This window comes from Metopolophium dirhodum, chromosome 2 (assembly GCF_019925205.1).
Source record: "Metopolophium dirhodum isolate CAU chromosome 2, ASM1992520v1, whole genome shotgun sequence".
Taxonomy (NCBI): Eukaryota; Metazoa; Arthropoda; class Insecta; order Hemiptera; family Aphididae; genus Metopolophium; species Metopolophium dirhodum.
Genome location: NC_083561.1, coordinates 10,436,256 through 10,458,808, shown reverse-complemented (window position 1 = coordinate 10,458,808; position 22,553 = coordinate 10,436,256). Strand labels below are relative to the sequence as shown.

The window sequence follows — 22,553 nt, the reverse complement described above, 5'->3', positions numbered from 1 at the left end:
AAAATAAGTAATTTGGCATAATTACATAGAAACATTTAATATGATGTGCTATTGCAATTTAGTTTTTTTAAATACTGATATTAATTAATTAAAAGTTGAACTTAATGATGTAATATTTATTTGGAAGAATTATTTTAATAATAATTATTTGGGTATTTGAATGGGCATATTATTAATGTAAATTAATGAAGGTACCTACCTACGATAAAATATTATACACCTGTCGAGAGAATTTGACACACACGAATACGTTGTATCCATTTGCGTTCAAAGGAACTAGCTAGATTTGTGTTGTATTAGCTTTAAATTTTAATATTAATGTGAATCGATCTATAGTTAATATATTTAAATTTAAAAATAAATTATGAGCGTATTTAAACTGTAATTCATTACATACTTATAAGTTATAACTTGCTTAAACATTTTTTATTTAAATTGCTAAATAATAGTTTAATAATATATTAATATTGAATTAATAGTTATTCAAATCTTAAATGATAAAATAAGTAAACGTAATTATTCAAAAGAATATAATATATTTCTATGTATTATATTATTTATATTTTATTAACTATATATGTTTTGAAATCCAGATGTAGAAACGTGTTCATTGATAATAATTCAGTCGCAGTTTATAAATTTGGTTAGTATTTAAAGTATAGGTACCTAGAAAAAAAAAGTTTAAATATAGAGATGCAAAAAATAAATAGGTATTTTCACTGTCCAACAATTTCAGAACGTAACCTGTATATATTATGTAATATGTATAAATAATAAAACTACCTAATAAAGATGTTTAATATAATTTACCTGCGTTAAAACTGTTTACTTATAGAACAATAATAACAAGGTATTTTTCCAAGTTATTATCATTTAGTATAAAGTATTATCGTACGTATTATGGGTTAGTAAAAAAGTCTTGCAAATGGATTTGTGTATCGGTATTGTGGATAAAAAGTGTAAAATTGATATCCATGCCTCTGAAAAAGAAAACCATGATTAGTATTTATGTATTTGTCTTATCAGATTGTTTTGAATAAGTACACAAAGGAAATTCAGCCCCATCGGAATTAAAAAACGAGTCTCACCGTATCAGTATCTTTATTTAGAACTTGATTGTCAGTGTCTTTTACAATATTAATATCAATATTCTTCATTTTTTTAAGTCTTTTATGTCTAAGCCTTTTCTGTTTCAACGCATTATCATCATTAGTAATGTTTATATTATAGGTTTCTTCTAAATTAACATTATTTTCATCTGAAATTAAATCTTCGTTATCTACGGGGATTTCTTTATATTTGTAAGTTTTACTAGTTTTTAAAGGTTTCTTATGCTTTTTATGTTTACGCATTTTATGTTTATGCGTTTTCTCTTTTGGTACATTATTTTCATTATTAATACGACTAGTTTTTACATTGAATTCTTCAAAATTATAATTTTTTTTATTTGAACTTGAATCTTCATCACTGACATCTACAGGAATCTCTTTATTTTTATATTTGATATATTTGGAATGTTTCATATGTTTTGACTTTTTTTTTGGTGACGATTTTTTTCTTTTAGTTGAATTAGTTTTTTTGGAATTTTTTGATTTACTTTTAATTTTTAAACCTTTTACAGAATCATCATCTTCACTATTCATTTGAAGACTACAACTTTTATTGACTTCATTGCTTTCATGTAGTAATATGTTGTCTTTTATCTTTTTTTTCTTTTTATTATCAGTTTTTTTATTTCGTAAAACTTTGATATCATCATCATTAATATAATTTTTCTTAAGACTTTTCTTGTTAACCCTATTATCATCATCATCATCATCATCATCATCAACATTACTATCAATCATTTCATTTTTTTTGTGACTTTTATTTTTTTTATGTTTGTCATCATCATCCTTTTTATCATTTTTCCTATGAATTTTATATTTTTTATGCCTGTCATCAACATCATCATCATCATCATCCTCATCATCATTATAACTATCATTTTTATCATTTTTCTTATGACTTTTCTTCTTTTTATGCCTGTCATGTTTTGAATGCTTTTTATGTTTTTTATTGTGCCTCTTATGTTTCTTATGTTTATCTTTACTTGGTTTTGTAGATTCTTCGATTACATTATCTTCATTACTTTTATAACTTATCATTGTTTCATGACTTTCTACTGATTTATTTATTTTTGAATCTAGCTCTGAGTCAGGCTCTTCTATTTTATTTTTTGGTTTATTGATAGGTAAATCTTTCATAAGTATAATATTTTTTGTACCAGGATCATCAGATCTTAAACTGTAACTTTGTGTTATGTAAGAACTATTGTTAGATAATTTATCCAATTTAGAAATTTTGTCATCAATATTATCGATTTTTTTAAACAATTGTTCTGACATTTTCTTAATGAAATCATCATACATTTTATTGTGAATATCAGTATTTTCTTTATCGTCATAACTATGTTTGACAGTTTCAGTTTCTGATATAGTTTTCTTATCATTATTAACACGACTAGAAATTATATTATTCTTAGTATAATCAACGGATTGATTTATTTCATTATTATAATTATCAGATTCCTTATGTATACTGAAATCGTTATTTTTTTTTGGTGGAACTATTTCCCATAAATTATTTGAATTACCACCCTCAATATATTTTGTGCGAAACTTGGGTAACATGTAACCGTATGGATTATCATCTTCATTCAGTAAATTATAATCTGACATAATAGGTGAAATAACTTCGGAAGTAACTATAGTTGATGGGTGATTATATATGTTACTATTTTCATTAATTATTTTAGGTAATTTATCAATGTGGTTTGAATCATAATAATTGTTATCAAACCCGTCATGTGTATTAACTTTTGGATTATCATTATTTACTTCAGTTTTCACAATTTCTTTAAGGGTTTCATTCTTGGTGTGTTTCATGTTGGCCGGTGTTCGCCGAAATTCATTATTTTGTTGTTTAATTTGATTAACAGGAATATTTTTCTTATGGTTTTCTGATAAATACTTGGAATTATCCACAATGGGCTCGGTTTCACAACTAAGATTCATTTCTTCATCGTCATCTAATAAACTATTATTATGTTTATCAATTGCACTTAAAACCGACGAATGTTCGTCTTTATTAGTTATTAAAATATGTTCATCAAGATTAGAAATTTTGGAGTTCAGTGAAATTGGTTTAAAACCATATTGGCCAGAATTTGATAAATTTCCTGGAAAAATCTTTTCATGTACATTGGTAGATGATAATATATTTTTAGCTGTTTTTTTCTGTGTTAAAATTCTATTTGGTAATTTAACTTCAGTTTTATTTATATCAGAAATCTCGTCGTCTTTCAAAACACTCGGAATAGGAATAAAATTACTTTTACTATTAAGAGCATCATCATCGGATAAAGGTTTCCCAGTTTTTGATTCAAAGGGTTTTGTTTGGGGTACTTTATTAAGAATACTATCACTATTCTTATCGAAAGTTTCATCAGTTGATAATCGTTTTTCAGGCTTTGGAATTTTATCCTTCGTCGGCTCTAAAACAATTGATTTATCAACTGGTTTTATATCATTGGCCTTTTTATATAAATGATCATCAATGACTGCCAATTTATCATCTGGCTTTTCATCAGAGAAATTCAGTGAACCAATACTTTCAGCTACCTCTGGTTTAACTTTCTTGTAATTCATATCGGGAATCGATTTATTCTTTTCCGTTATACTGTTATCATGTTTTGTTTTTTTATTAGGTGATTTATCTTCAGTTTTTTTTAAATCCGAATCTTCCATTGTCATACCACCCAAGTTGTTGTAATCATCCGAAATGTCTAAAAATTCGACATCTTTATCAGGATTATCTATAGATGGGGTTTTACTATGAATATTTGGTTTATCATGTTTATTTAAAGTAGGTTCTTCCGTAATATGTGGTGTTTTGATTATTGTTTTTGAATTGGGGCTTAAATTTTCCAAAGATTTCTTTTTTTCTAAAATCTTTTGACTATTGTGGTCACATGGAATGGAAAATTCAGTTTTATCGTATTTTGAACTTGGAAAATTCTTGTCATGTTTTTCTATCGGTGTAACATTTATATCATCAACATTTATTGAAGGTAATAGTAAGCCATCTTTATCTATGGGGGTTTTTAATAATTCTTCAATTGAACTTGAAACTGAATTATCGACTAGATCAATTATTTTTTGAATTCCAGGTGAATTATTAGAAGTACCTTCATCGTTTTTTGAAATACTCGGAATAGGAAAAAAATTACTTTTACCATTAAGAGCATCATCATTGGATATAGGTTTCCCAGTTTTTGATTCTAAGGGTTTTGTTTGGGGTACTTTATGAAGAATACTATCACTGTCCTTATTACTATTCTTATCGAAAGTTTCATCAGTTGATAATCGTTTTTCATGCTTTGGAATTTTATCCTTCGTCGGCTCTAAAACAATTGGTTTATCAATTGGTTTTATATCATTGGCCTTTTCATATAAATGATCATCAATGAATGCCAATTTATCATCTGGCTTTTCATCAGAGAAATTCAGTGAACCAATACTTTCAGCTACCTCTGGTTTAACTTTCTTGTAATTTATATCGGGAATCGATTTATTCTTTTCCGTTATACTGTTATCATGTTTTGTTTTTTTATTAGGTGATTTATCTTCAGTTTTTTTTAAATCCGAATCTTCCATTGTCATATCACCCAAGTTGTTGTAATCGTCCGAAATGTCTAAAAATTCGACATCTTTATCAGGATTATCTATAGATGGGGTTTTACTATGAATATTTGGTTTATCATGTTTATTTGAAGTAGGTTCTTCCGTAATATGTGGTGTTTTGATTATTGTTTTTGAATTGGGGCTTAAATTTTCCAAAGATTTCTTTTTTTCTAAAATCTTTTGACTATTGTGGTCACATGGAATGGACAATTTAGTTTTATCGTATTTTGAACTTGGTAAATTCTTGTCATGTTTTTCTATCGGTGTAACATTTATATCATCAACATTTATTGAAGGTAATAGTAAGCCATCTTTATCTATGGGGGTTTTTAATAATTCTTCAATTGAACTTGAAACTGAATTATCGACTAGATCAATTATTTTTTGAATTCCAGGTGAATTATTAGAAATACCTTCATCGTTTTTTGAAATACTCGGAATAGGAATAAAATTACTTTTACCATTAAGAGCATCATCATCGGATATAGGTTTCCCAGGTTTTGATTCAAAGGGTTTTGTTTGGGATACTTTATGGAGAATACTATCACTGTCCTTATAACTATTCTTATCGAAAGTTTCATCAGTTGATAATCGTTTTTCAGGCTTTGGAATTTTATCCTTCGTCGGCTCTAAAACAATTGGTTTATCAATTGGTTTTATATCATTGGCCTTTTTATATAAATGATCATCAATGAATGCCAATTTATCATCTGGCTTTTCATCAGAGAAATTCAGTGAACCAATACTTTCAGCTACCTCTGGTTTAACTTTCTTGTAATTCATATCGGGAATCGATTTATTCTTTTCCGTTATACTGTTATCATGTTTTGTTTTTTTATTAGGTGATTTATCTTCAGTTTTTTTTAAATCCGAATCTTCCATTGTCATATCACCCAAGTTGTTGTAATCGTCCGAAATGTCTAAAAATTCGACATCTTTATCAGGATTATCTATAGATGGGGTTTTACTATGAATATTTGGTTTATCATGTTTATTTAAAGTAGGTTCTTCCGTAATATGTGGTGTTTTGATTATTGTTTTTGAATTGGGGGTTAAATTTTCCAAAGATTTCTTTTTTTCTAAAATCTTTTGACTATTGTGGTCACATGGAATGGAAAATTCAGTTTTATCGTCTTTTGAACTTGGTAAATTCTTGTCATGTTTTTCTATCGGTGTAACATTTATATCATCAACATTTATTGAAGGTAATAGTAAGCCATCTTTATCTATGGGGCTTTTTAATATTTCTTCAATTGAACTTGAAACTGAATTATCGACTAGATCAATTATTTTTTGAATTCCAGGTGAATTATTAGAAGTACCTTCATCGTTTTTTGAAATACTCGGAATAGGAATAAAATTACTTTTACCATTAAGAGCATCATCATCGGATATAGGTTTCCCAGGTTTTGATTCAAAGGGATTTGTTTGGGGTACTTTATTAAGAATACTATCACTGTTCTTATCGAAAGTTTCATCAGTTGATAATCGTTTTTCAGGCTTTGGAATTTTATCCGTCGTCGGCACTAATACAATTGATTTATCACTTGGTTTTTCTTCATTGACTTTTTCATATGAATTATCATTAAAAAGGGCCAATTTATCATCTGGATTTTCACCAGAGAAGTTCAGTGCACCAATACTATCAGATACCTCTGGTTTAACTTTCTTGTAATTCATATCGGGAATCGATTTATTCTTTTCCGTTATACTGTTATCATGTTTTGTTTTTTTATTAGGTGATTTATCTTCAGTTTTTTTCAAATCCGAATCTTCCATTGTCATACCACCCAAGTTGTTGTAATCGTCCGAAATGTCTAAAAATTCGACATCTTTATCAGGATTATCTATAGATGGGGTTTTACTATGAATATTTGGTTTATCATGTTTATTTAAAGTAGGTCCTTCCGTAATATGTGGTGTTTTGATTATTGTTTTTGAATTGGGGCTTAAATTTTCCAAAGATTTCTTTTTTTCTAAAATCTTTTGACTATTGTGGTCACATGGAATGGAAAATTCAGTTTTATCGTCTTTTGAACTTGGTAAATTCTTGTCATGTTTTTCTATCGGTGTAACATTTATATCATCAACATTTATTGAAGGTAATAGTAAGCCATCTTTATCTATGGGCTTTTTTAATATTTCTTCAATTGAACTTGAAACTGAATTATCGACTAGATCAATTATTTTTTGAATTCCAGGTGAATTATTAGAAATACCTTCATCGTTTTTTGAAATACTCGGAATAGGAATAAAATTACTTTTACCATTAAGAGCATCATCATCGGATATAGGTTTCCCAGGTTTTGATTCAAAGGGTTTTGTTTGGGATACTTTATGGAGAATACTATCACTGTCCTTATAACTATTCTTATCGAAAGTTTCATCAGTTGATAATCGTTTTTCAGGCTTTGGAATTTTATCTTTCGTCGGCTCTAAAACAATTGGTTTATCAATTGGTTTTATATCATTGGCCTTTTTATATAAATGATCATCAATGAATGCCAATTTATCATCTGGCTTTTCATCAGAGAAATTCAGTGAACCAATACTTTCAGCTACCTCTGGTTTAACTTTCTTGTAATTCATATCGGGAATCGATTTATTCTTTTCCGTTATACTGTTATCATGTTTTGTTTTTTTATTAGGTGATTTATCTTCAGTTTTTTTTAAATCCGAATCTTCCATTGTCATATCACCCAAGTTGTTGTAATCGTCCGAAATGTCTAAAAATTCGACATCTTTATCAGGATTATCTATAGATGGGGTTTTACTATAAATATTTGGTTTATCATGTTTATTTAAAGTAGGTTCTTCCGTAATATGTGGTGTTTTGATTATTGTTTTTGAATTGGGGCTTAAATTTTCCAAAGATTTCTTTTTTTCTAAAATCTTTTGACTATTGTGGTCACATGGAATGGAAAATTCAGTTTTATCGTCTTTTGAACTTGGTAAATTCTTGTCATGTTTTTCTATCGGTGTAACATTTATATCATCAACATTTATTGAAGGTAATAGTAAGCCATCTTTATCTATGGGGCTTTTTAATATTTCTTCAATTGAACTTGAAACTGAATTATCGACTAGATCAATTATTTTTTGAATTCCAGGTGAATTATTAGAAGTACCTTCATCGTTTTTTGAAATACTCGGAATAGGAATAAAATTACTTTTACCATTAAGAGCATCATCATCGGATATAGGTTTCCCAGGTTTTGATTCAAAGGGATTTGTTTGGGGTACTTTATTAAGAATACTATCACTGTTCTTATCGAAAGTTTCATCAGTTGATAATCGTTTTTCAGGCTTTGGAATTTTATCCGTCGTCGGCACTAATACAATTGATTTATCACTTGGTTTTTCTTCATTGACTTTTTCATATGAATTATCATTAAAAAGGGCCAATTTATCATCTGGATTTTCACCAGAGAAGTTCAGTGCACCAATACTATCAGATACCTCTGGTTTAACTTTCTTGTAATTCATATCGGGAATCGATTTATTCTTTTCCGTTATACTGTTATCATGTTTTGTTTTTTTATTAGGTGATTTATCTTCAGTTTTTTTTAAATCCGAATCTTCCATTGTCATACCACCCAAGTTGTTGTAATCGTCCGAAATGTCTAAAAATTCGACATCTTTATCAGGATTATCTATAGATGGGGTTTTACTATGAATATTTGGTTTATCATGTTTATTTAAAGTAGGTCCTTCCGTAATATGTGGTGTTTTGATTATTGTTTTTGAATTGGGGCTTAAATTTTCCAAAGATTTCTTTTTTTCTAAAATCTTTTGACTATTGTGGTCACATGGAATGGAAAATTCAGTTTTATCGTCTTTTGAACTTGGTAAATTCTTGTCATGTTTTTCTATCGGTGTAACATTTATATCATCAACATTTATTGAAGGTAATAGTAAGCCATCTTTATCTATGGGGCTTTTTAATATTTCTTCAATTGAACTTGAAACTGAATTATCGACTAGATCAATTATTTTTTGAATTCCAGGTGAATTATTAGAAGTACCTTCATCGTTTTTTGAAATACTCGGAATAGGAATAAAATTATTTTTACCATTAAGAGCATCATCATCGGATATAGGTTTCCCAGGTTTTGATTCAAAGGGTTTTGTTTGGGATACTTTATGGAGAATACTATCACTGTCCTTATAACTATTCTTATCGAAAGTTTCATCAGTTGATAATCGTTTTTCAGGCTTTGGAATTTTATCCTTCGTCGGCTCTAAAACAATTGGTTTATCAATTGGTTTTATATCATTGGCCTTTTTATATAAATGATCATCAATAAATGCCAATTTATCATCTGGCTTTTCATCAGAGAAATTCAGTGAACCAATACTTTCAGCTACCTCTGGTTTAACTTTCTTGTAATTCATATCGGGAATCGATTTATTCTTTTCCGTTATACTGTTATCATGTTTTGTTTTTTTATTAGGTGATTTATCTTCAGTTTTTTTTAAATCCGAATCTTCCATTGTCATATCACCCAAGTTGTTGTAATCGTCCGAAATGTCTAAAAATTCGACATCTTTATCAGGATTATCTATAGATGGGGTTTTACTATGAATATTTGGTTTATCATGTTTATTTAAAGTAGGTTCTTCCGTAATATGTGGTGTTTTGATTATTGTTTTTGAATTGGGGCTTAAATTTTCCAAAGATTTCTTTTTTTCTAAAATCTTTTGACTATTGTGGTCACATGGAATGGAAAATTCAGTTTTATCGTCTTTTGAACTTGGTAAATTCTTGTCATGTTTTTCTATCGGTGTAACATTTATATCATCAACATTTATTGAAGGTAATAGTAAGCCATCTTTATCTATGGGGCTTTTTAATATTTCTTCAATTGAACTTGAAACTGAATTATCGACTAGATCAATTATTTTTTGAATTCCAGGTGAATTATTAGAAGTACCTTCATCGTTTTTTGAAATACTCGGAATAGGAATAAAATTACTTTTACCATTAAGAGCATCATCATCGGATATAGGTATCCCAGGTTTTGATTCAAAGGGATTTGTTTGGGGTACTTTATTAAGAATACTATCACTGTTCTTATCGAAAGTTTCATCAGTTGATAATCGTTTTTCAGGCTTTGGAATTTTATCCGTCGTCGGCACTAATACAATTGATTTATCACTTGGTTTTTCTTCATTGACTTTTTCATATGAATTATCATTAAAAAGGGCCAATTTATCATCTGGATTTTCACCAGAGAAGTTCAGTGCACCAATACTATCAGATACCTCTGGTTTTACTTTCTTGTAATTCATTTCGCGAATCGGTTTATTCTTTTCCGTTATACTGTTATCATGTTTTGTTTTTTTATTAGGTGATTTATCTTCAGTTTTTTTTAAATCCGAATCTTCCATTGTCATATCACCCAAGTTGTTGTAATCGTCCGAAATGTCTAAAAATTCGACATCTTTATCAGGATTATCTATAGATGGGGTTTTACTATGAATATTTGGTTTATCATGTTTATTTAAAGTAGGTTCTTCCGTAATATGTGGTGTTTTGATTATTGTTTTTGAATTGGGGCTTAAATTTTCCAAAGATTTCTTTTTTTCTAAAATCTTTTGACTATTGTGGTCACATGGAATGGAAAATTCAGTTTTATCGTCTTTTGAACTTGGTAAATTCTTGTCATGTTTTTCTATCGGTGTAACATTTATATCATCAACATTTATTGAAGGTAATAGTAAGCAATCTTTATCTATGGGGCTTTTTAATAATTCTTCAAATGAACTTGAAATGGATTTATCACTTGGTTTTTCTTCATTGACTTTCTCATATGAATGATCTATAATTAACGCCAATAAATCATCTGGCTCTTCATCAGAAAAACTCAGTGCACCAATACTAGTAGCTAGCTCAGGTTTAATTGTCTTGTAATTACTAGGTATATTATTAGAAATTCTTTCCTCGGGTTTTGTAATACCTGGAGTCGGTATATTGACACTTTTACCTTTAATAGTATCTTCAAAGGATATAGGTTTCCCAGTTTTTGATTCAAAAGGGTTTGGTTGAGTTACGTTATGAAAAATATTATTATTGAAAGCTGTATTTGTTGGTTGTCTGACGTTGGAGTCCGGCATTGGCATCCTAGAACTTGTCTTATCATTCAGTTTTTCTTCTCTTGGATTTTTGTTTGAAACATTATTAATTATCTCTAATTGGTCACCTGGTGTTTTATCTTTGTAATTCGATGATTTAGCATACTCAGCTATTTCTGGTTGAAATTTATTGTTATTTATTTTAGGATTTATTTTTTTTTTTTTCTTTAAGACGTGATTTTGTTCATTTTTTCTGTTAGGTGATTTATCTTTGGTTTTTTCAACATCAGAATCCTCCATTGTCATGCTTCCCAAATTGTTGTAATCTTTTGAAATGTCTATTGTGTCAATATCATTAGCATGAATATCCATTAATGGTAAGGTATTGCAATTTGTTGGTGTTTTGTTTGTAGTTTGAATAATTTCTTCAATCAAATGAGGAGTTTTTAATTTTGCATTTGAAATAAGATGTGATTTTGTCCCGGGCTTATTCTTCTCTACAATTAGTTTATAGTCGTCATTTGGAGGTTCAGATTTAAATTTATTGACATTTGAATTTCTTGAACTGTTATCATATATTTTCTCTGGAATAATAGCTATATCATCAATATCTGTTTTAGGCAATTTTTCTCTACCTGTACTGGCCAATAAATCGCCATTTGAACATGCGTCAGTTTCATTGTATAATTTGACATTAGGAGTAATATTATAATTCTGAAACGAATCTTTTGCTACAATATTATTTGGTTTTAATTGTGTACCTATATTTATTTTATGTTTATTTGGAAATTTTTCATTGTTATTTGACAGCGTTTTTGATGTAGGTTGTAATCGATATTCTAACTTTTTAAAAATATCATGATCTTTAATATCGCTGTAATTTGGAATTTCCTGTTTTGTTTCTAATGACGATGGATTTGAACTATTGTTCTGATCATCTAGCTTTTCATCGGAATTCGAGTTCATTGCATCCATTATATTATCAATTTCATCAGGTTCTGGAATGTTTGTTACTTTATCATAATTTCCTTCTGTGGTAAGATTTGGTACATCATTTGATTTTCTTGGTATTTCGTTTAAATTTAGTGCGAGTGGCTTAAGAGATTTCTGTGGAGATCCTTTTTCGTGATTATTATTTAATTCCAAGGGTGGAGTTAGTTTTTGTTTTATTGTTTTTGGCAGTTTATCATTATCATCTGACTGCTTTTTTCCCGACTTCTTTGATTTAGGTTTTAACGGATGTTTTATATTGTTTAAAATATCATGTTCTTTAAAATCTTCGATATCGCTGTAATTTGGAATTTCTTGTTTTGTTTCTAATGACGATGGATTTGAACTATTGTTCTGATCATCTAGCTTTTCATCGGAATTCGAGTTCATTGCATCCATTATATTATCAATTTCATCAGGTCCTGGGGTGTTTGTTACTTTATCATTATTTCCTCCTGTGGTAAGATTTGGTACATCATTTGATTTTCTTGGTATTTCGTTTAAATTTAGTGCGAGTGGCTTAAGAGATTTCTGTGGAGATCCTTTTTCGTGATTATTATTTAATTCCAAGGGTGGAGTTAGTTTTTGTTTTATTGTTTTTAGCTGTTTATCATTATCATCTGACTGCTTTTTTCCCGAACTTTTTGATTTTGGTTTTAACGGATGTTTTATATTGTTTAAAATATCATGTTCTTTAAAATCTTCGATATCGCTGTAATTTGGAATTTCCTGTTTTGTTTCTAATGACGATGGATTTGAACTATTGTTCTGATCATCTAGCTTTTCATCGGAATTCGAGTTCATTGCATCCATTATATTATCAATTTCATCAGGTCCTGTGGTGTTTGTTACTTTATCATTATTTCCTCCTGTGGTAAGATTTGGTACATCATTTGATTTTCTTGGTATTTCGTTTAAATTTAGTGCGAGTGGCTTAAGAGATTTCTGTGGAGATCCTTTTTCGTGATTATTATTTAATTCCAAGGGTGGAGTTAGTTTTTGTTTTATATTTTTTAGCTGTTTATCATTATCATCTGACTGCTTTTTTCCCGAACTTTTTGATTTTGGTTTTAACGGATGTTTTATATTGTTTAAAATATCATGTTCTTTAAAATCTTCGATATCGCTGTAATTTGGAATTTCCTGTTTTGTTTCTAATGACGATGGATTTGAACTATTGTTCTGATCATCTAGCTTTTCATCGGAATTCGAGTTCATTGCATCCATTATATTATCAATTTCATCAGGTCCTGGGGTGTTTGTTACTTTATCATTATTTCCTCCTGTGGTAAGATTTGGTACATCATTTGATTTTCTTGGTATTTCGTTTAAATTTAGTGCGAGTGGCTTAAGAGATTTCTGTGGAGATCCTTTTTCGTGATTATTATTTAATTCCAAGGGTGGAGTTAGTTTTTGTTTTATTGTTTTTGGCAGTTCATCATTATCATCTGACTGCTTTTTTCCTGACTTCTTTGATTTAGGTTTTAACGGATGTTTTATATTGTTTAAAATATCTTGTTCTTTAAAATCTTCGATATCGCTGTAATTTGGAATTTCCTGTTTTGTTTCTAATGACGATGGATTTGAACTATTGTTCTGATCATCTAGCTTTTCATCGGAATTCGAGTTCATTGCATCCATTATATTATCAATTTCATCAGGTCCTGGGGTGTTTGTTACTTTATCATTATTTCCTCCTGTGGTAAGATTTGGTACATCATTTGATTTTCTTGGTATTTCGTTTAAATTTAGTGCGAGTGGCTTAAGAGATTTCTGTGGAGATCCTTTTTCGTTATTATTATTTAATTCCAAGGATGGAGTTAGTTTTTGTTTTTTTGTTTTTAGCTGTTTATCATTATCATCTGACTGCTTTTTTCCCGAACTTTTTGATTTTGGTTTTAACGGATGTTTTATATTGTTTAAAATATCATGTTCTTTAATATCTTCAATATCGCTGTAATTTGGAATTTCCTGTTTTGTTTCTAATGACGATGGATATGAACTATTGTTCTGATCATCTAGCTTTTCATCGGAATTCGAGTTCATTGCATCCATTATATTATCAATTTCATCAGGTCCTGGGGTGTTTGTTACTTTATCATTATTTCCTCCTGTGGTAAGATTTGGTACATCATTTGATTTTCTTGGTATTTCGTTTAAATTTAGTGCGAGTGGCTTAAGAGATTTCTGTGGAGATCCTTTTTCGTGATTATTATTTAATTCCAAGGGTGGAGTTAGTTTTTGTTTTATTGTTTTTAGCTGTTTATCATTATCATCTGACTGCTTTTTTCCCGAACTTTTTGATTTTGGTTTTAACGGATGTTTTATATTGTTTAAAATATCATGTTCTTTAAAATCTTCGATATCGCTGTAATTTGGAATTTCCTGTTTTGTTTCTAATGACGATGGATTTGAACTATTGTTCTGATCATCTAGCTTTTCATCGGAATTCGAGTTCATTGCATCCATTATATTATCAATTTCATCAGGTCCTGGGGTGTTTGTTACTTTATCATTATTTCCTCCTGTGGTAAGATTTGGTACATCATTTGATTTTCTTGGTATTTCGTTTAAATTTAGTGCGAGTGGCTTAAGAGATTTCTGTGGAGATCCTTTTTCGTGATTATTATTTAATTCCAAGGGTGGAGTTAGTTTTTGTTTTATTGTTTTTGGCAGTTCATCATTATCATCTGACTGCTTTTTTCCTGACTTCTTTGATTTAGGTTTTAACGGATGTTTTATATTGTTTAAAATATCTTGTTCTTTAAAATCTTCGATATCGCTGTAATTTGGAATTTCCTGTTTTGTTTCTAATGACGATGGATATGAACTATTGTTCTGATCATCTAGCTTTTCATCGGAATTCGAGTTCATTGCATCCATTATATTATCAATTTCATCAGGTCCTGGGGTGTTTGTTACTTTATCATTATTTCCTCCTGTGGTAAGATTTGGTACATCATTTGATTTTCTTGGTATTTCGTTTAAATTTGGTGCGAGTGGCCTAAGAGATTTCCGTGGAGATTCTTTTTCGTTATTTTTATTTAATTCCAATGGTTGAGTTAATTTTTGTTTTATTGTTTTTGGCAGTTTATCATTATCATCTGACTGCTTTTTTCCTGACTTCTTTGATTTAGGTTTTAACGGATGTTTTATATTGTTTAAAATATCATGTTCTTTAAAATCTTCGATATCGCTGTAATTTGGAATTTCCTGTTTTGTTTCTAATGACGATGGATATGAACTATTGTTCTGATCATCTAGCTTTTCATCGGAATTCGAGTTCATTGCATCCATTATATTATCAATTTCATCAGGTCCTGGGGTGTTTGTTACTTTATCATTATTTCCTCCTGTGGTAAGATTTGGTACATCATTTGATTTTCTTGGTATTTCGTTTAAATTTAGTGCGAGTGGCTTAAGAGATTTCTGTGGAGATCCTTTTTCGTGATTATTATTTAATTCCAAGGGTGGAGTTAGTTTTCGTTTTATTGTTTTTGGCAGTTTATCATTATCATCTGACTGCTTTTTTCCCGAACTTTTTGATTTTGGTTTTAACGGATGTTTTATATTGTTTAAAATATCATGTTCTTTAATATCTTCAATATCGCTGTAATTTGGAATTTCCTGTTTTGTTTCTAATGACGATGGATATGAACTATTGTTCTGATCATCTAGATTTTCATCGGAATTCGAGTTCATTGCATCCATTATATTATCAATTTCATCAGGTTCTGGGTTGTTTTCGGCAATGTCGGAGTTTACTTTCGTCTTCATTTCTGGTTCATCGTACGATATTATCAGTATATCATTTGTGCTTGGTAAGTTTGGTTTAATAGTCTTCTGATGTGACCCTTTTTCGTTAATATTATTTGATGCTAATGGTTTACCTATTTTTTGTTTTATTCTATTTTGGAGTTTTTTATTTTTATCTGGCTGTTTTTTTCTTTTCTTTTTTGATTTAGATTTTACAGGATGTCTTTTATTGTTTAAAATGTCGCTTTCTTTATTATCTTCAATATCGCTGTAATTTGGAATTTCCATTTTTGTTTCTAATGAAGATGAATATAATTCATTATTTTGACTATCTAATTCACCCATCATTGAATCAATTTCATTGAATTCAGGAATGTCTGTGGCAGTGTCAGCGTTTCCTTTAGGGGTAAATTCTGGTTCATATTTTGATATTGTTGGTATGTTGTTTAAATTGTTAGGCTTTTGTTTTACAGTTTTCAGAGGCAAACTTTCCGTTTCACTATAATTCTTTCCTGAAGTTTTACCTAATTTTTGTGCATGGTTTGGTCGCCTTACAAAGTGTTGAAATTTATTTTTATTTGAGTTTTTTAAATTTAAAAATTTCATGCTTTCATTGCTATTTTCAATACTATTACTGTAGATATTTTCATCGTCCTCTAAATTGTCAATTAAACTTAATTCCTTATCAATACTGTTGGGGTCCCTTGATTTTTCGATGATTTTATTAATATTCTTCTTTTTATTTTGTCTTTCTACGTCTTGGCTACGATCCTTTGCATTTGCTTCAATATTTAATTTATCTTTTTCATTTTCTGTCAAATCTTCCTGTTTAAAATTTTTGGTTTGTAATTTATTTTGAAGTTGAAATGTATTATTGTAATCTCTTTTTTTCCGTATTAGTTGGTTATTATTTAACTGAAACATATTTTAAATAAAGTTAGATATGGTATATCCATCTAAAAAATTAATTTTTTATTTTAATGTAATTGTAAAATATTTAACTGTTTTTGTAGTTTTAATTTGTATAACTATAATATTATTATATTCCTAATTGGTGCACACATTATGTACTTACTTATAATTTCAAAATAATATTGTATCTACAATATAAATATGTATTTTGGTGATATTTACTCTTTAGGTCTATTAAGTTTCGAAATAAATCTTACATTTTTCATTGATAGTGCGTCAACATGTTCATTCAATTCAATTTTTCGTTCATCGCCATCGCCCCATATCAGTACAATGTTCTGTTCATCTTCATGATTTCTATATTCTGGTAAATCACCCTTACCAAAATGTCTAATTACTTACTAACTAATGCTATTCTAGTCTAAGTTGGAATACTGGTTTTCAGAATAGAGAAATGTTAAAAAGGAATTTTCTGTATTCTCATATATTTAATGAACATTAAGGAATATAAAAAATATTTTCAATTTTAATAAAAAAATATTAGTTTGCTTACTAGTAAATAGTCCACTGTAACCATTTTGTACCATCTGTGTCTTCCATTACGTCTTTTATTATTTTGTTTTCTTTTATTACTGTTTCTTTTATTATTTGATTTCTTACGCTTTCTTTTATTGTTTATCTTAGGTATTCTATTGCCATCATTATTTTGTGTATTTGGTGTATTTGGTTGTGTTTGGTTTTCATCTTTCTAAAACATTACAATAAAATATTTCCTAATGAAATTCTCCTTGTTTTTGGAACACAAACAATGTGTTTTATAATCATAATTTAGACAGTTTTATAGTATAATGTTTTAATAGATCGGTGGTTTATAAAAATTGAATTCTTCCCATATTTTATATCTATCTATTTATATAAAATCTAAATAACACTCACTCACTCACTCATCGTTACATCACAAAAACTACAAAACGCACGAACCTGAAATTTGGAATAGTAATTCTTCTAGTTCTCTAGTTGTGTAATAAGAAAGAATTTTCCGATATTTGCTTTTTAAAGATGTGGTCAAACATAAATTTTGAGATTCACGGTGTAAATTGGAACTTTTTTTTGGTTTATAAATGGTTTCAATTGGTTACTCGGGCAAATCAGATACAAGCATGTATCAAATTGTCGTGCTTATGGCCTTGAATAAAGAAACTATATCATAAAAACCAAATGTATGTATGCTTGTATACTCAAAAATTGCAAAATTGAATTTGATGAAAATCTCAGAGATTGTTTTTAGAGATGTCTGAAAAGTTTAGAGGGTAAGAAGTTTAGACCACATTAAGAGGATGCCACACCCGCATGAGTTGCTCCGTCTTACAAACACGTAACATATCAACTTTACGCTCAGAAAAATCAAGTTTTATGCCGTTAGCTTAAAAAATAGATTGAATCGATCTATTATGAAACTTGATGGTAAGAAGATTATCTATGTTTTGTTGGGAAGCTTTTCTACGATAATTCAGTTTTTAAGTGAGTTATGAGCATTTTTAATTTACATTTATTATACACGCTATAACTCACTGAAAAACTGAATTATGGTAAAAAAAACTTCCAAAACACAGATAATGTTCTTACCATCAAGTTTCATAATGGGTCGATTCACTCTAATTTTTAAGCTAACAGCATAAAACTTGAATTTCTGAGCGTAAATTTGGTATGTTACGCGTTTGTAAGACGGAGACAACACATGCGGGTTCTCACATGGCGTCCTCTTAAATAATATTCGAACTGCTAAATCCTATCTTTGACTTGCGGTAGCCCATCTAGGTCGAATTATATTACAAAGCTTGGTACACTAACGCCGATTTGTCCGTGAACTGAGGTACACTAAAACTGAAATACACTCAAACCGAGATACACCTGATTAGCGTATATTATACTATTTAGAATTTGCAACAATAACAAAACTGCACACGGGCAAAGCCGCCATATTAGGGTAGTTCATTATAAAACTTCTTAATTTATTGTTTTTATTTTGAAAAACTCAGTATAGATAGTTCAAAATTTAAAACAAAAACATTATGATTTTGAATTATGCCCATGTGACAAGTACAGTTCTCATAAACTGTTAACTTCAATCTCTCCGGGAGAAAATCGAGTTTAAAAAAGAACAATAGAGAAAATACAATTATAATCTATCATATTATTACAAATATTAAAAAATAATAAAGTTTTTATTGATTGAAATTGCCTTACCTCGTTTACCGTGTTATTGGATGGGTCGGAATCATTTTTCTGAATAACATTTTAAATTATTGTAAATGTTTAAAATTCTTATTATGTTGAAATAAGAATTACAAGTTTTTTCTACCTAGTGAAATCACCTTACCTTTTTTTTTGAATCTGGATCCTGAATAACATAATATTAAAAATCAAATTATATAAAAAAAATTATATATACTATTTAGTTTATTTATTAAAATAAAATCTATACTTTACAATTAATGTCCATTTTGGGTTAATTATTTGGTCTGCAATTTTACCGAATTTCTGAAAAAAAAATATTAATTTTTTAATTTATTATAATATGTGTTATATTTTACTATAATTTATTGAGTAAGAAATGGTTTATAATCTAATCGTATCAAACGATTTACATTGTGAATGTCATCTAATTATTTATTATGTTTTTTTTTGTTTTTTGATAAATCAATAAATAGCAGAGTCAAATTAAAATCATATTTGGAATGTAGGAAACTAGGAAATGTAAATTCCAAATTTTATTTTGCATATTTTAAGGTTTCTGGTTGTTTATATTTATTATTCGAAGTAATTGTTCAAATGCAAGTGCATTGGAACTGATGGCATTAATTCAAATTCGTAATCTTACATGAGTTAATATAATGGTATTTCCCGCATTTGGTCGACAAAATTTCGTAATGATATAAAATAAATTATATTCTATTTTGCCTACATAAGTAGTTGTATATAAATATGTAATCAAAAATCTAAATTAGGAAAAATTCAGTAAATAAAAAGTTTTTTAGAGCATATTTGGTTTTTTTAAAAGCATTGTAATACTTTCTCAGGCAAGTTGGTGTAGTTGCAATACCAGAGAATATAATAGATGTATTGATTAATTCAATTTTTGAAACTCATTCTATTATTTTAACAGCTGTGAATCTATGATTTTTTTTGATGCCAAACCTTACCTAAAAGCAGTAATCACTAATCAACTTACTACATAGGAATAATTCTATTTATTAGATCCTGAATGAAGCGATGTATGCATTGATTTTACAAAGACGTGTGTGTTTTCATTTTTTGTGTGTCAACTTACTGAATATTGGGTAATGGGAAGGGTGTTATCACTCATATTTAATTGAACTGAAAAACGAAAAAAAATGCACTTAAAGTAAGTATACGAATTGTAGTGGTTTCGCCTAGCCACCTAGGACTATTTCAACTATCTAAAACTGAAACCTATTATTATTCTCTATCAGTGGTTATCTGTAATTATCTAAACGTTTTAAATCACTGAAAATTCATGGAATTTTTTTACGTTTATTATTCTAAACCCTATCAAATTAATTATAACCAGTAATAATTTAAAAAAAATGTATAACATGTGGTATATTACCGTTTTCAATTCACCTTTTTTAGCACTTCCCTAAAAATCAAAACAATAAGAATATTATATTTTATGTAATATTAGTAAACTCAATTCTCATTGTTTCAAAATAACATAAGAGTTGGTACATAATATAATAAGTGATGTAGCTTGATACATAATTTGTTTCAGTCAATAAGTTGCGAACAAAACTACCTTATTTCATAAGACTTTATTCTTACATATTTTCATATACCTATTAAAACTATTAACTTTCTTTCAAATTAAATTTAAAAATATTATTTTTACGTAGGTAGATATGTAAGTATGTTGTATGAATGTATGTTATAAAATTGTTATATGTATCATATTTAATATAAAATACGGCCTATAATAGCCATAGGCGTAACTAGACCTTAAAACTTCAGCCCTAGCATTTTTTTTAATAAGTAAATTATTAATAGAATGTATGGGGGCTTAAGAAATTTTGAGGGGGCTGAAGCCCACTGAAGCCCCCCCCCCCTAATTACGCTTATGATAATAATACTAAGTATATTTGATGATAATATTATTGTGATTACAGTAATTTATTTTACTACATTAGTAGGTATAACAGTTAAATTCGTTTTTGTCAAAAAATTACATTTTAAAATGTCATTGTGTGTATAAAGTATAAAATATAAAATATAATTATAATATAAATTGGGCCATTGGGTGAAGGTTATTTATATTTAAGGGGGATATTTATTTTAAGTATAGGTATATTACTGAATCTTTGAATAGCCAAATAAATTATAATATGGCAATTTTACACGTAAATTAAAAGCCCTTTTTCCCCTCCCAGCCCCCCCCCCCCCTATGGCACGACTCTGCCACTAGGTAGGTATACAGTTTTACACTTTAATCAAGTTCAACTATTGTATTTATTAACAAATATGGTACGATGTATATTGTATATTATATTACATCTTTTGAATTTAATAACTTTATATAGGTAGATAATGGGTAGGTACCTATACTAATCGTATGTGTTAAAATTAAATAAACTCAAGTCTAACTTGAACCTACCTATAGGTATAAAGCTCCATCACTCACAATATATAAGACATGGTATTTAATATTTACATCGATTAATATTACAGCTTTAATTAATCAATGGTATGTTTACATGAAGATTATAGCTAATGCATAATATAGTATTAATAATCAATAATACGTAACTTCCAAATTAGTGATTTATTTTGAAAATATATCTTAAGCAATAATAAGTACTCACCGATTTGCCCACCGGGGCTGTGTGGTATACCTGCGCAATAAAAAATGTACACATTACACTTATTATATAACAGGCAATAATTGTGTGCATTATGGAAGAAAGACATTCCCGCCAGGATATTTCCATCATATTGATATTTTTTTCCGGCTGGATATCCCCCCCCCTCTCAACCATGGACATTTTCAACTTGAAAATGAAAAAAGTCTCCAAATGGAACAAATTTATATTGGGTTTTTTCGATTCAAATTAAGTGAATGGAAAATATAAGATGCATAGAAATTATTCTATACAACTCGTACCTACAAACACTCCATCCAAATTTCAACCACATAATTGGAATATAATATGTGTTATAAGTTATAACATTTAACTAAGAATTGGACGTACAAATAACTTTCGTAAAAGGTGATTTTAGAATATTCTATAATATTGCTATTTGATTTTCTTGATTTGATGTGAATGAACAGTTTATGGCATTAAAAATTCTAACACTCCGATAATTTAAACAATCCAAACATTCGGGTAATCACATAGAAAGTCTTCAAAAGATAATATTTTTAATTTTAATTTTAACAATATTATTTACTCTGATTTTCAATTTATATAATATTTTGACCAATTGCATAACAGTATGCTTATATTCTCTGGGGAAAAATGTCTGGGCAGAAATATCCGAAAAAAGGTCTTTACTTACGTGGTTCTGATATATTATAATGATGGTATATAATATAATGGTCCATATTCGCATTTTTTCGTTTATTGTTGGTTATATTTAAAAATTAAAACCAATACAGATCGTTCATAGAAGTAAGAAGTAGACTTACAGCATACCGAAACGCGGTGACGGTAGTTCGTTGTTTGCACAATTGTTCGCATCAAAGACTTGACACTGATTTGATGTCACAGCTAGTATGCATTACCTTCGCTAGGTACCTATACTACTTGCGATAAACTATATATAAACGTCAATATTAAAAATACATACATTAAAAGACAACAACAATGCATACTATTTAGATAGGTTTACATGTACAATATAGAATGGTTACATACAACATGTATTATCGTAACACATTTTGGTAACGGTGGGATAATAATATTATGTAGGCAACTAAAGGTACCTTATACAGGGTCAAGGGTGTAGATTATCAGAAAAGCGATAAGCTGTCATATTTTAGATAGTATATTTTCTTCGTGGGAAATTTAAAATGCATATCTA

General features: G+C 28.7%; 1 protein-coding gene across 4 annotated transcripts; it reads right to left on the bottom strand.

Moving 5' to 3' along the window:
* Positions 1–516: 516 nt before the first annotated feature.
* LOC132939006 (uncharacterized) lies at positions 517–22,209 on the bottom strand. 4 transcript variants are annotated; one of them, XM_061006000.1, is made up of 11 exons: positions 22,029–22,209; positions 21,335–21,364; positions 20,089–20,118; positions 18,943–18,998; positions 18,839–18,858; positions 18,705–18,745; positions 17,011–17,205; positions 16,715–16,834; positions 1,089–16,460; positions 811–980; positions 517–666 (listed from the first exon to the last, which is right to left on the bottom strand). In XM_061006000.1, exons 1-10 carry the CDS (start codon positions 22,080–22,082, stop codon positions 906–908), a joined length of 15,993 nt encoding a protein of 5,330 aa, XP_060861983.1. In that variant the 5' UTR covers positions 22,083–22,209; the 3' UTR covers positions 517–666; positions 811–905. The 4 variants fall into 4 exon arrangements, with proteins under 4 accessions (XP_060861983.1, XP_060861984.1, XP_060861985.1 ...); XM_061006001.1 differs by having other exon boundaries at positions 18,705–18,743; positions 18,838–18,858; positions 18,948–18,998; XM_061006002.1 differs by lacking the exon at positions 16,715–16,834.
* Between the last annotated feature and the right edge of the window lie 344 nt (positions 22,210–22,553).

Excerpts from the sequence above, each read along its gene's own strand:
- LOC132939006 (XM_061006000.1), bottom strand. The coding sequence starts at position 22,082 with ATGCGAATATGGACCATTATATTATATACCATCATTATAATATATCAG. Across the intron at positions 18,746-18,838 it reads GATCCAGATTCAAAAAAAAA|AGAAAAATGATTCCGACCCA; the intron begins GGTAAGGTGATT and ends AAAATGTTATTC. Across the intron at positions 981-1,088 it reads TAAATAAAGATACTGATACG|AGGCATGGATATCAATTTTA; the intron begins GTGAGACTCGTT and ends TTTCTTTTTCAG.